The sequence below is a fragment of the Plasmodium sp. gorilla clade G2 genome (genome assembly GCF_900097015.1).
Source record: "Plasmodium sp. gorilla clade G2 genome assembly, chromosome: 2".
Taxonomy (NCBI): domain Eukaryota; phylum Apicomplexa; class Aconoidasida; order Haemosporida; family Plasmodiidae; genus Plasmodium; species Plasmodium adleri (nom. inval.).
This window is the reverse complement of record NC_041694.1, coordinates 525932-540000: the sequence shown is the minus strand read 5'-3', so window position 1 is coordinate 540000 and position 14069 is coordinate 525932. Positions and strand designations below refer to the sequence as shown.

At 20.4% G+C, this 14069-nt stretch overlaps 3 protein-coding genes across 3 annotated transcripts; 1 reads left to right on the top strand and 2 right to left on the bottom strand.

Annotated features, from left to right (window-relative positions):
* Window positions 1-135: 135 nt before the first annotated feature.
* On the top strand, window positions 136-2754 carry PADL01_0213800 (acyl-CoA synthetase; the record flags this gene model as incomplete). Its single annotated transcript, XM_028682370.1, has 1 exon — window positions 136-2754. One exon carries the CDS (start codon window positions 136-138, stop codon window positions 2752-2754), a length of 2619 nt encoding a protein of 872 aa, XP_028536378.1.
* Window positions 2755-4041: 1287 nt separating this feature from the next.
* Window positions 4042-8449, bottom strand: PADL01_0213700 (rhoptry neck protein 6; the record flags this gene model as incomplete). The annotated part of the gene is made up of 15 exons (XM_028682359.1): window positions 4042-4233; window positions 4388-4490; window positions 4582-4640; window positions 4776-4817; window positions 4975-5037; window positions 5158-5235; window positions 5333-5385; window positions 5478-5519; window positions 5637-5676; window positions 5816-5856; window positions 5960-6029; window positions 6146-6253; window positions 6343-6468; window positions 6557-8295; window positions 8389-8449. The coding sequence occupies 15 exons, from the start codon at window positions 8447-8449 to the stop codon at window positions 4042-4044; spliced, it is 2817 nt and encodes a 938-aa protein (XP_028536377.1).
* A 1340-nt stretch (window positions 8450-9789) lies between these two features.
* On the bottom strand, window positions 9790-13695 carry PADL01_0213600 (conserved Plasmodium membrane protein, unknown function; the record flags this gene model as incomplete). The annotated part of the gene is made up of 2 exons (XM_028682348.1): window positions 9790-13376; window positions 13503-13695. The coding sequence occupies 2 exons, from the start codon at window positions 13693-13695 to the stop codon at window positions 9790-9792; spliced, it is 3780 nt and encodes a 1259-aa protein (XP_028536376.1).
* Between the last annotated feature and the right edge of the window lie 374 nt (window positions 13696-14069).

The following is a 14069-nucleotide window of genomic DNA, read 5'->3' as shown; positions in this document are numbered from 1 at the left end:
ATGTCACCCTCATTATATATATATATATATATATATATATATATTTTTACATATACACATACAATATATACGTATGATTAATATTTAAGATTTCATATTTAATAAATATAAAAAAAAAAAAAATAAATAAATAAAATGTTAATTTACAATTTTCTTATTGTATTAATTTATATATTCCAAACAGCTAGCTATTACACGAAAAGTCTTACTGGATCATCTTATGCTGAAATATATTCAAAATCATTGAGTAATGATGAATCGGACACATACCAAGGAAAAGATTTTGATAATAAATCTCCTTATTATATTTATTCACATCTTTTAAAAGTAATATTAAAAAAGAATAAATTTAATGGAGATAAGAAATTTATATTTGAATATGCAAATGGACATCCAAAAAGTTCGTTTACATATGATACATTTTTTAATAGAGTATTATCATTTAGTGATGGTCTGAATAAATTTGATGGTACAGGAATAGAAGTAAAAAAATATAATGAGGAACAAAATGATGGTATGTTTAGATTGTTAGGTCTATATGGTAGTAATTCAGCAAATTGGATAACAGCTGATATTGCATGCATGCTAAGTGGTGTCACGACAGTAGTTATGCATTCTAAATTTAGCTTGAACGAAATCGTAGATATTTTGAATGAAGTAAAATTAGAATGGCTCTGTTTAGACCTAGATTTTGTAGAGAATTTAATTTCTCTTAAGAATAGTTTACCACATTTAAAAAAGTTGATAATTTTAGACACGTTTTTAAATCCATCCATTTGTAAAAGCAAGAGGGTAAAATCAAACCAGAATGGTGAAGGTCAAGCTAGCGATAATAATGGAGAGGAGGAAGAAGAAAAGGAAGACGAAAATGATGACGACAAAAATGATGACGACAAAAATGATGACGACAAAAATGATGACAACGAAAATGATGAAGATGATGATGATGATGAAGATGATGACGATGATGACGATGATGACAATGATTACAATGACGACAATAATGATGACAATCAAGATGGTAATGAAATTCCGAATGGAGATATTGCGCAACAGGAAAAAAGTGAAAGTCAATTAAATGAAAATGAATCATTACAAAGTAAACCATATGATCCAAATACAAAAGAATACTTAAAAAAAAAGAAATATAGAACGAAGGAAAATATTGAAGAAAGAAAAAAATCAAGAATGAAACGCAAAGAGTCTAAATGGATTAAGAAGAATATGTATCCAAAACTTGAGTATGAAAATCTAGATATAGAAGAAATATGTGAAGATGAAAAAAAAAAAATAGAAAAATTAAAATATTTAAAAGAGGAAGCAAAAAAGTTTGGAATACAAATAATAGAATTTAATGAAATGTTAATGAATAAAAATACTAATAATAATAATATGTTATCATATGATATAGAAAATGATAAAGAAAATTTCATATCTACTATTGTATATACATCTGGTACATCTGGTAGACCTAAAGGTGTAATGTTATCAAATAAGAATATATATTATATGGTAATACCTCTAAGTAAACATTCTATATTTACATATAATGTAGATACACATCTTTCTTATTTACCTTTATCACATATATATGAAAGAATTAATATATACTTATGTTTTGTATTAACAGTAGAAATACATATATGGAGTAAGAATTTAAAATATTTTAGTTCTGATATTCTAGTATCTAAATCAACATTTTTAGCTGGAGTACCAAAAGTATTTAATAGAATATATCATAATGTCATTACTGAAATTGGAAAGCTCCCATTTTTAAAAAAATTCTTTTTGGAGAAAATCTTATCTTTAAAACGATCTAATATGAATGGAAAGTTTAGTAGATTTATTGAAGCAATAACAAATGTATCTAAAAAAATAAGAAATAAAATTAACCCTAATTTAAATACGTTTATTACAGGTGGGGGGAAAACATCACCTAAGGTAATAAACGAATTATCACTATTATTGAATGTAAGTATACAACAAGGATATGGATTAACTGAAACTACTGGACCATTATTTGTTCAACATAGAAAGGATAAAGATCCTGAAAGTACTGGAGGACCTATATCACCACATGTATTATATAAAGTACAATCCTGGGAAATATATAATGCAAAAGATGTAATACCAAGAGGAGAATTATTAATAAAAGGAGATTGTATATTTCATGGATATTTCGTACATAAAGATATTACAGATAATGCATTTACAGAAGATAAATTTTTTAAAACAGGTGATATAGTTCAAATAAATAAAAATGGATCCTTAACATTTTTAGACAGATCAAAAGGATTATTAAAATTATCACAAGGAGAATATATTCAAACTGATATGCTAAATAGTCTTTATTCAGAAATACCATTTATTAATCATTGTGTTGTTTATGCAGATGATACATTAAGCGGACCTATAGCTATAGTATCTATTGATAAAGAATTATTTATAAAACATTTATTAGAAGATAATATAATAAGTGATGTTGGTACAGTAGAAGAAGAATTCTTAGATGCTATTGATGATGAACAAATTAATTCAGATGTATATGTTAATTATGTTAAACAAAAAATGTTAGAAACTTATAAGAAAACAAATCTAAATGGATATAATATTATCAATCATATATATTTAACTGTAAAGGTATGGGATATTTCTAATTATATTACACCCACATTTAAAATTAAAAGATTTCATGTCTTTAGAGATTATGCATTTTTCATTGACGACATCAAAAAGTTGTATTCTTCAAAGTAGAAGAGTATAAATTCGTACAAAGGGGAAAAAAAAAAAAAAAAAAAAAAAAAAAAATTAGACCATATAAGAGAATATTAAAATGAAATATTTGATAAAAATATCTTAGTATATGCTGAATGATATTTTTTGATACATATTATACTTATATATATATATATATATATATGTAAATATATATAGGGATAATATACTATGCGATATATAATGCGAATTCATCTTTTATGAATTTTTTGTTACATTTTATTTTTATATAAAAATTGCAAGTATTAATTCTTGTAATAAGATATAATTAATTACACAATTTTGTATACACAGTAATAATAAAATAAATGAATAAATAATTATTTAGTAAATATAACAATTTTTTTTTTTTTTATTTACATGATTTTTATACCCTTTTTTCTGCACCCATCAATATAAAAAATATGTATATATATATATATATATATATATAATATATATTGCGTTTTCCTTTTTTTTCATTATTTATTTTATTTTTTTCGCCGTATAAAAAAATCAATACATATATTTATATATAGATATTCATTTGTTTTAAAAACATATGTTGTTTTTAATATTATCGTAAATAAATAAATAAATATATATATATATATATATATATGTATGCATTACCTAATTTAATAATAATTATCCATTTTTTTAATTTTTGATCTAATTTATTTTTTTTTTTTTTTCATCATTTTTTTATATATATGATATTACATTTTTCATATATCATATAATTTTTTTTTTACAAGATATCTTTCTTACCATACTGGAATAAGAAAGATTCTTTAAATATATACACTTACACACATTCGTTTTTTTTTTTTTTTTTTTTTTTTTTTATTATTACTATTAAATTATTATTATAATTATTATCATTGCATTAAATATAGATACTATTTATTATATTATTTCATTATTATTATTTTTTTTATATATTAATATTAAAATAATTTTTATGCGAATCAAATAACTAGTAGTATGTTCCAACATAATATAATTCTATTATTTATGTAAGGAACATAATAACAAAAATTTGTTGATAAACAGCAAAAAAATAATAAAATTAATACACATATTTATGTATGTATATATATATATATTATTATTATTATCTTAGTGATATAATAAAATCATAAAAATAAAATATTAGATATAATGAAAAATTAAAATTAAAAAAATACTAAAAAAATGTATAAATATATATATATATATATATATATAAAGATGTAAATAAGACAATATGCATATGTCCATTCATACATTTGCATATATATATTATTATTCCGTTTTTTGTTTCTCATGTAAGGGTAATACATATAATGTACCTATGGTGTCTATTCCTAAAACTTTCATATCGTTTCTCTTTTTTTTCTTATATTTATTTGAACTATTTTCTGATAGTATATCATCATTCTCTGGATCTTGATAAAATTGAGCCAAGCAAATATTATATTCTCCTGGTGTAGATATCTAAAAAAATAAAATAAAATAAAATAATAATAAAATGAAATAATAATAAAATAAAATAAAATATTTCATAATAATAATAATATTATGAAAATTTACTACTACAAAATGATTAATATAAAATAATATAAAAAAATATCTCTTTATTTTTTCCTACTTTTATATTTTCAAATAAAATTTCGTTATATAAAACTTTGCTTAAAACAGGCTCCTTTAAAATTTCTTCAGACTCCATAAGGTTTTTTTCAATTGTCATAGGTCTAAAAAATATAAAATATAAAATAAATATATGAAATATTTATAATAATAAACATATAATTAAGCATATATTTATGTATATGGTCTATTTACCCGCATGTGGAATTCTTGTTGACAACCAAAAATTGTAAACATTCATGTAAATTATATCCCTATAATAAATAATAAATAATATATATGTATATATATATATATATATATATATATTTATTTATTTATTTATTTATTCATCATATCACTTTTAAATAATTTCACGATTTAAAAATGCAAAAAATAATATGTCTTACTTTTATAGTAACAAATTGGGAAGGTACAAAGTGCACATTGTCCTACAAAAAAAAAAAAAAACATTTAATAATATAAAAAAAAAAAATAATTTTTATAAAAATGGATGTATATTTTATTATTTATTAAAATACACATTTATATTCTGTTTATTTGTTTCCTTCCTTCTTTTTTTTTTTTTTTAAATATTTTTATAAATACCGTTGCATATATTGAATATTTTTTATTTCTCTCAGGCTCTGCTATAGCACAATGATGAAAATCCTATAAAAAATAAAATAACAAATATGTAATTACAACAATGATATAAATATTGAATCATAAATATATGTGAGGAAACTCTTTCATTATAAAAATAAAAAAAAAAACGAAAAGATAGCTAACTGGTCGACAGGTTCCATTATGTTGGTTAATGAAGGGTTCACATATGGTCTCAATATTACTACCTCTTTGTTCTAGTTTCTGCAATAAAAAAAATAAGATAATATAAAATATATATATATATATATATATATATATTTATTTATTTATATATATTTGAACTTTTTAAAATTCTTACGTAGCATTGAGTAGGACCATGTGGTTTGTTATGACACCTCTCTCTATTACATTCTGCAAAATAAAAAAAAAATAAATGATACATATAAAACAGTTTCTTATATATATATATATATATTATTTATTGTTGTGTTTTTCCTATTTACCCATAGGACAATAGAGATGATGACTTTTTTTTTCATTCCAAGCTATAACAAAAATAAAATAAAATAAAATAAATATTTCCATAATTTTGTAAACATATAAATATATATATATATATTTCTTATCCTCTTTTTTTTTTTTAGGAAGGTTTTATTGTATACTTATTTTGTTTCTTTTGATGATCTTTTCTTCCTCATGTTTCTACAGATGAAAAAAAAAAAAAAAAAAAAAATAAAAATATCATTATAATAAATTCTTATAAAAGTATATGACATATTAATATATATGTATATATATATATATATTTATATTTATACATTTTTCATTTTTATTTTATTACGTTATATTCTGGGAAATTATAATGCTTCATCAATCCATAACCTTTAAGAAAGATAAATAAGGATATTTTATTAGGAACATAAATAAATATAAATATAAATTTAAATATATTTATATATATATTTCTAATTATTCTGATTATTACCTTTCTCGTTTATATATTTTTGTAAAGCATTTTCGGATATGTCTTTTAACTTTTTCAATTCGTCGTTAATCTAAATATTATACATAAAAATAAAGATGTACATATATATATATTATAACATATATTTTTAAAATATATTGTATCACATTATTTAACATTCTCATTTTCTTCTTTATTTTTTTATACCTTGGTTAATCTAAGTGTCAATATTTCCACAGATTTTTGAATAAGCTCATTGTATATTTTATATTCTTTGATTCTACTCATGGCTTCAAATTTTAATTTTAATTCTCTCTAAAAAGAATAATAAGAATGAAAATACACATATTATATGTACATATATATAATATATATATATATATATTTTTTTTATCATTTAGTACATTTTTGAGATCTTTGTGGTGACTTAATTTATCATTCAGATTGCGAAGTATTGTATCCATGCTTGTTAAATTTTTATGCATTCTTTTGTCTATGTTGAACATGTTAGATTCATATTTCTTTTTCTCCTATTAAAAAGAAACATATAAATATAAAAATATATATATATATATATATTATATATATAATGTTTTATTTTTATATTTTTTTTATTACCTCATAATGATTTTTATGATTAGCTGATACATTTAATGCTTGATTAAATTCATTTTGTTCATTATGAAAATTGTGTTTTTTTTGTTGATTTGGGAATATGTGTTTATGTACTTTATCATTATTATTATTATTATTATTTATATCTATATTTGATTTTGTTATTGTTATTTCAGTAGTTGTATTTATTTTTTCATAGTTTTCCTCGTTTTCATTTGTTACATTTTCACCCTCTTTAATATTTTTATCATTATCTTTTTCATTATCTTTTTCATTTTCTATATCATTTTCTATTTCATTTTCTATTTCATTTTCTTTTTCTTTTTTCTTTTCTTTTTCATTTTTTCCTTTTTTTTTTTTTTTTTTCTTTTCCATGTCTTCATCCTCATCTTCTTCGTCATCATTTTCTTCTATTTCTTCCACATCACTTTCATCATCTTCATCATCATGTATATCTTGTTTATCTTTTTTCATTTCTTTTTTTAGATCATAATTTTTCTTCTTTTCGTTATTTTCGACCTTTTTCTCATCATTTTGTTTATTCTTTGCTTTTTCTGTATCTTTATTTTTCTCTTTCTTTATATCCTTCTCTTTTTCCTTCTCTATATCTTTATTTTTCTCTTTCTTTATATCTTTCTCTTTTTCCTTCTCTATATCTTTATTTTTTTCCTTCTCTATATCTTTATTTTTTTCCTTCTCATCATATTTACTTTTATCATTTTTTTTCTTATCATTATCTTCCTTCTCAATTATTTCATTTTCCTCGTCTTCCAAATGTGTTTGATCTGTTTCCTTTTTATCATCATCAATATCATCATTTTCATTTTTGTCTTCCTCACCACCATCATCATCATCAATTTCATCTTCATCACTTATATCATCAGTATCTTCCTCATTTTCATCTTTATTTTTCTTTTCTGATTTCTTTTCTGATTTCTTTTCTTCATTATTTTCTTCTTCGTCGTCTTCATGTTCTTCTACATTTTTTACTTCTTCTATGTTATGATCATCTGATTTTTTTTCCTCCATTTTATTATTATCTGATTTTTTTTCCTCCATTTTATTATTATCTAATTTTTTTTCCTCCATTTTATTATTATCTAATTTTTTTTCCTCCATTTTATTATTATCTAATTTTTTTTCCTCCATTTTATTATTATCTAATTTTTTTTCTTCCATTTTATTATTATCTAATTTTTTTTCTTCCACTTTATGATCATCTAATTTTTTTTCTTCCACTTTATGATCATCTGAAATTTTATCCTCTTTTTTCTTTGCTTCTAATTCTTTGACTCCTTCTTTTAAGTCCTTTTTGTTCTCTCCACTCGAATTGGAAATATGGTGTTTTTCTTTTTCATTTTTATTTATTTTTTGTTCATTTTCTGTATGTATATCACTTGTATTCATTTTATTTTTCTCTTCATTTTGATTAGTTTCATTATTATTATTATTATTATTATCTTTTTCTTTTGTCATATCATTAATTTCAGAGTCTTTATTATCGACATCTACACAATCATTGATGGTGCAATTTTGTAAGAAGCTAGTATATGTTCCATCAGTAAGTTTTATTTTATTATGTTTATTATTATATGAATTATATTGATTGTTATTTTTTTTATGAACAAGTTTTATTTTATTTTTTATAGGAATGAAAGGATGTTCACTTGAACTTTTCTCTTCCTTTTCAATATGTATATCTTCTACACTGTCATTGTGTGAGTTTATTAAATTGGCGTGTTCTTAAAAAAAAAAAAAAAATAATAAAAATAAAAATAAATACATACATATATAAATACATATATATATATATATATTTTTTTTTTAATGTTTACCTTTATTTCTTAAAAACCCTTTTGCTAAAACAGCTAGAAATACCAGAAAAAAATATTGCATTTTTTGTGTTTAAAAGAAGACTCATTTAAAAGAACATCACCTTTACAGATAAAAAAAAAAATATAAAATTACAATACTGACTAATAATATATATATATATATATATATATATTTATTTATTTATATATTATTTTATATTTATATTATTTTTAATTAAAAGCATTATAGTTCTTTAATTATGAATTTTTTCGTTTTATAAGATTTATATTTTTACGTTGTAATAGGAAAAAAAAAATAAATAATATAATACATATAAAATATAATATATATATGATATATTCTATATTTTATATATTTTTACTAAATTCTAGAGAATTTTCTAGTGAATAACAAATAATATAACCATATATGAATTGAATTCCTTTTTATATATAATTAATTTTAAAAGTTCAAGTGTTATTAAAAATATACATATATATATATAATATATATATGTGGAAAATTACACATTATAATATATACATTATATATGTACATATTTATAATATGTATATTATATAAATAACCAAAAATTTGAGGAGAAGAAATCAAAAAAATAAAAAAATAAAAAGAAAAATTCTATGCATTTATAGTGCATGTAAAATATAAGATAATAAAAATTGGTATATTATATATATATAAATTATACATATATATATATATTATACATATATATATTATTTTTTTTTTCATGCATAATAATATACTCATGAAGGCCATATGAACAATTAAAAAATTCGTAAGTAGATAATTTAAAAATTAATAAATGAAAAAAAAATAAATAAAAAAAAAAAAAGATAAAATCTATATATAAGAATATTTTTATATTTATAATCTAAAAATACAAATACAAAAAAATATATATATCCTTTTATCATATTATAGAATAATATATATAAATATATATATATTAACATATAAATAATATCGGATTGAAATTAATCACATTGAAATAAATAAAAAAAAAAAAAATTATAATATGAATTAAAAATTTTTTTATATATAATCAAATCGGAATATAATAATATAAAGAAATTCGGATATATATATATATATATACATAAAAACAAATGGGCGCATATAAATATAAATATATATATATATATATATATATATATATATTGACATTTATATGTTATTCTAAAAAATATTAAATTGCGTGAAATAATATATTTTTATTGAATATACTATTGAAAAATATCAAAAAAAATAATAAAAAAATAAAAACAATTTATGAAAAGGGTAAGAATATATGCCCACCCAAATATAAATCTAAGAAAAATATAAATATATACCTACCTATATATATATATATATATATATATATATTTACACATTTTGTGTGTTTTAATTTTTAAGGTTCAATAATATATAGGTTCACAAGAGAAACCAGATAAAGCATTTTTTGATATTAAATAATTAAGAAAACCCTCCAAATGATATTTTTGATTTTTCCAGAGAATAATTTTTTTTTTTTCTGCTAACATGGCATTAACTTTTTCTTGTACCCTATCTTGAACATCATCTAATTTAATATCAACATTATCTATAACATCTGAATGTTTTACTATCTCTATCTTTGTAATTTTTAAATCCTTTACAACAATATCTGTCATATAATAAGGTGGTTTTTTATTATTACATTGCACTGCAACATCTACAGAAAAAGTTGGTTTACTTCCAACTAAAAATGCATATGTACTTATAGGGCAAAAGTTGCTACCTAAACATAATTTAAGAAAGAGAGGTCCTATAATATGTTTAAAATATCCATTCAAAGATAAATAATATATTCCATTATCATAATAAAAATTCATATTCATAATTTTTACAGATCTTAAACCTTGTAAAAATAAAAGAGTTGCATGATAAAATGTCTTTTCTTCATGATATATACGACCCACATTAAAACATGGTTCTTTTGCTATATACTTTTTTGTTTTACATTTCCCTACACTATTTGGTATAATTTCATGGAAATTTGTTGATTTAAAAAAATTATTTAAACGCTTATTAACTGATGGCATATTAAAACGGAAAACAGGCTCTTTTTTTAAAAATACCATTAAAAATATTAACATAATAAAAACAAATAAAAATGAATGTACTAATATTAATACTTTAGATGCATATTCCTCTTTTTTCTTTCTTTTCAACTTTGCTATTTTTGACAATATCATAGATTTAAATGGCTTCAATTTTTTTAAATATATATATCGTTCTTCATTTTTATAATTTCTACTTATTATATCACCAGCTCCATTCTTTTCATATATTCTTTTCTCAGAACGAATAATAACAGTTCCATTTCCTGACATATTTTTTATATATTCTTCAGCATATTTATTCATATCATCATTGTCATACTTTGCCATAGGCTTCATCACACATCCTCCTCCTTCTTCTTCACCATCATTATAAAACCCTTCATTATTAATATTATTCACATGATTCACATTGTTAATATTATTCATATTGTTTAAATTATTCATATTGTTTAAATTATTCATATTGTTTAAATTATTCATATTGTTTAAATTATTCATATTACCATTTTCACGGTGGACACCCATTTCTTCATTATACCCTTTTTCACCCCTTCTCCTATTAAACCTTAAAATACTTTGATTCGTTCTTCGCACATGTAACTCATCTTGCGTATGCATCTCCCTATTTATATATTCCACCTGAGTTTCATCATCTTCTAAATTTTGCATTGATATTCTTCTCATCATCAACATACCATTCACCATATTATTACCATGGTGTAACTGTATCTGCTCCTCATAAGCATCATATATATTCCCCTCACTCTCACTAGTCATATCATTATCCCCCATTTTTATACCTTCATTTTTTTTTATTAAAAACGAAAAAAATATAGAAAATATTTGGATTTCCTCAAAATCAACACCATCACCCTTTTGAGCATTCAGATCAATAATCTCACTAAATTTATTTTCTTCAAATAATAAAATACGTCTCTTCAACTTTTTTAACTTCGTTATATATTCCTCCCATTGGTTTACATACAAATTTATAGAAAAGCATAACAAACCATATAATATAAACAAAAGGAATTTACAAAATTTTATCTTATCACTCTTAAGTAAAATCGTGATATTCAAATTATTGGTATGTTTTACAATTTGATAAAATGTTAATAATGCTATACATATAATTTCACCTAAGGATATATGTAAAAATGCAGATCCTAAATATGAAAAAAAAACTGCAAATGAAAAATATAAATTCAAAATTTTATTAAATACAAAATTTGAACTTATCATTTCACTTTTGGTACTAGATATTTTGCTATTATTTCTTGATGAATAATCATCTGATGTATTAGACGCTTTTTCATTAGATTCATTTAAATATAAATTATTTGAAGTTTCTGGTATCAATATTCTTTCGTTAACATTGTCATTTTCTGAAGAACTTACTAATTCATTCTTTAAGTCATTCATCTTTTTATATAACTTTGAAAAATTTTCATAATACATCTTTAAAAAAAATACACTCAAAAAATAACATATGGATATTATTACAGGAAATATAAATGGTAACATAACAAAAAAAGGATAAATATATCCTTTCTTTATTTTTAATTTTAAAATATTTAACATATCCATATAATCAATTAATATCCCTTCTATATTAAAATTAAAATAACTCAAATATATATATATTCCAAATAAACTGCATTCTACTCCTGTTATTAAATATATACATAAACATAATAATAGGAATAAAAATATTACATAACCTAATTTTATCATATTAAAATTGTTTTTTATACAATTACTTTTTAACAAGGAATTAAATTTACTCTTTTTTAAATATATATATGTATCATTATCTTTCATAGTCTTATAAACATTATTATAACACACAACATCTTTATTATATTTATTGCGTTCTAAAATATTGTTATTGTTATTATTATTGTTATTATTATTGTTGTTGATATTATTATTGTTGTTATTATTATCACTATTATTATTATTATCATTATCATTATTATTATTATTATCATTGTCTTTGTTTTTATCATTTATAGTATTTATTTTCTCATTTTTTGTTTCTTCAGTTTGTATGTCATCAGTACTGTCGGGTTCTTCCATCTTAAGGTCATCTACTAATTCAGCATTGTTTTCATTAGCTGGGGTATCATTAACAGTAGTACTACTATTATTCTTATCATTATTAATTATGTTTTTTATTTGTTCAGGTGATTCATCTTCGATATGGTTTGTTGTTGAACGGGGACCTGTTGTAGTAACCTCTAGGTTTACTTCGTTGGGACATGGACATATTTTAATATTTCCTTTTTTAAATATATTGATTTTTAAAGAAGTAAAACTAAATAACAAAAAAGATGATATTGTTGATAACATACAATAATTCAAAAAATAATAAGCACCATTTAACATCCTTGCCTCTAATAAATATAAATTTAATGATGATACAATAAATAAAGATATAAATACATCAACAAATTGAAAACGGGATATGAAATTTAACACTTTAAATTTCTTTAAAATAAATTCTTCGTTCTCATTAACTGTATTAATATAATTTATCTCATCATTATTAAAAATATTATCACTATTATATATATTATCCTTATAAATATCTTTAATATATTTATTCCTATTATATTTATTCATTTTATATTTATTCTTATTATATTTAGCTATATTATATTCTCGTGCACGTACTTTTCGTCGTCTGCGTCTCTTTTCCTCCTCTCTTTTTTTATTCATTTTATATAATAAAATAAAACTATAAAAATTATCACTCACCATAAGTAACTTCAAAAAAGGTATTATAATAGAAAAAAACAAAAGCATTATCATATTAAAATAACTTCCCTTCGTAAACAGTAGCCATATTGATTCAATTATAGAATTCTCGTAAACTTTGGTTGTGTCCGCAATAATACCTTAAATAAAAAAAAAAATATATATATAAATAAAATATATATATATATAATATATATATATATGTACACATTTGTATATATTTCATTGTGTGAATACACTTTCATTTTTTCATATAAGATACTTACTTCCATGGAAAACAATTTTAACTGCTGGATTTATTATTCCATTTATAAAGAAAAAATATGATGCATAAAATAAAAAAAACGAAAATAATAAACAGTAATTTAATATATTTATTTTATATATTTGTGATTTTTTGGATAAGCCCAAAATATAATCTTTACTTTTATTATAAGCATTACGTAATAATTCCAACATTCTGAACTTTATAGAATAAAATATTGTAATTTACTTTTTTTTTTTTTTTTTTTTTTTTAAATATTATAACACATTTATTACTATATACTTTTTATATTTTCTTTAATTTTCATTTTAGCTGTAGACTAATTTCATTTATGAGATTACCATTTATTTAAAGCAAAAAAAAAAAAAAAAAAAAAGCATTCATTATTTCGCAACTTTTAAATATATTCAGTAGGTATGTATGTATAATAAAAACATAAATATTATATATATAATATTATTATATGTTTATATATTCATCTATGGGAATTCTAATAATGATATATATATATATATATTCAATATAATTCCTGATATTTCCTTTTTTTATTAAAGCAAACACTCTGTTA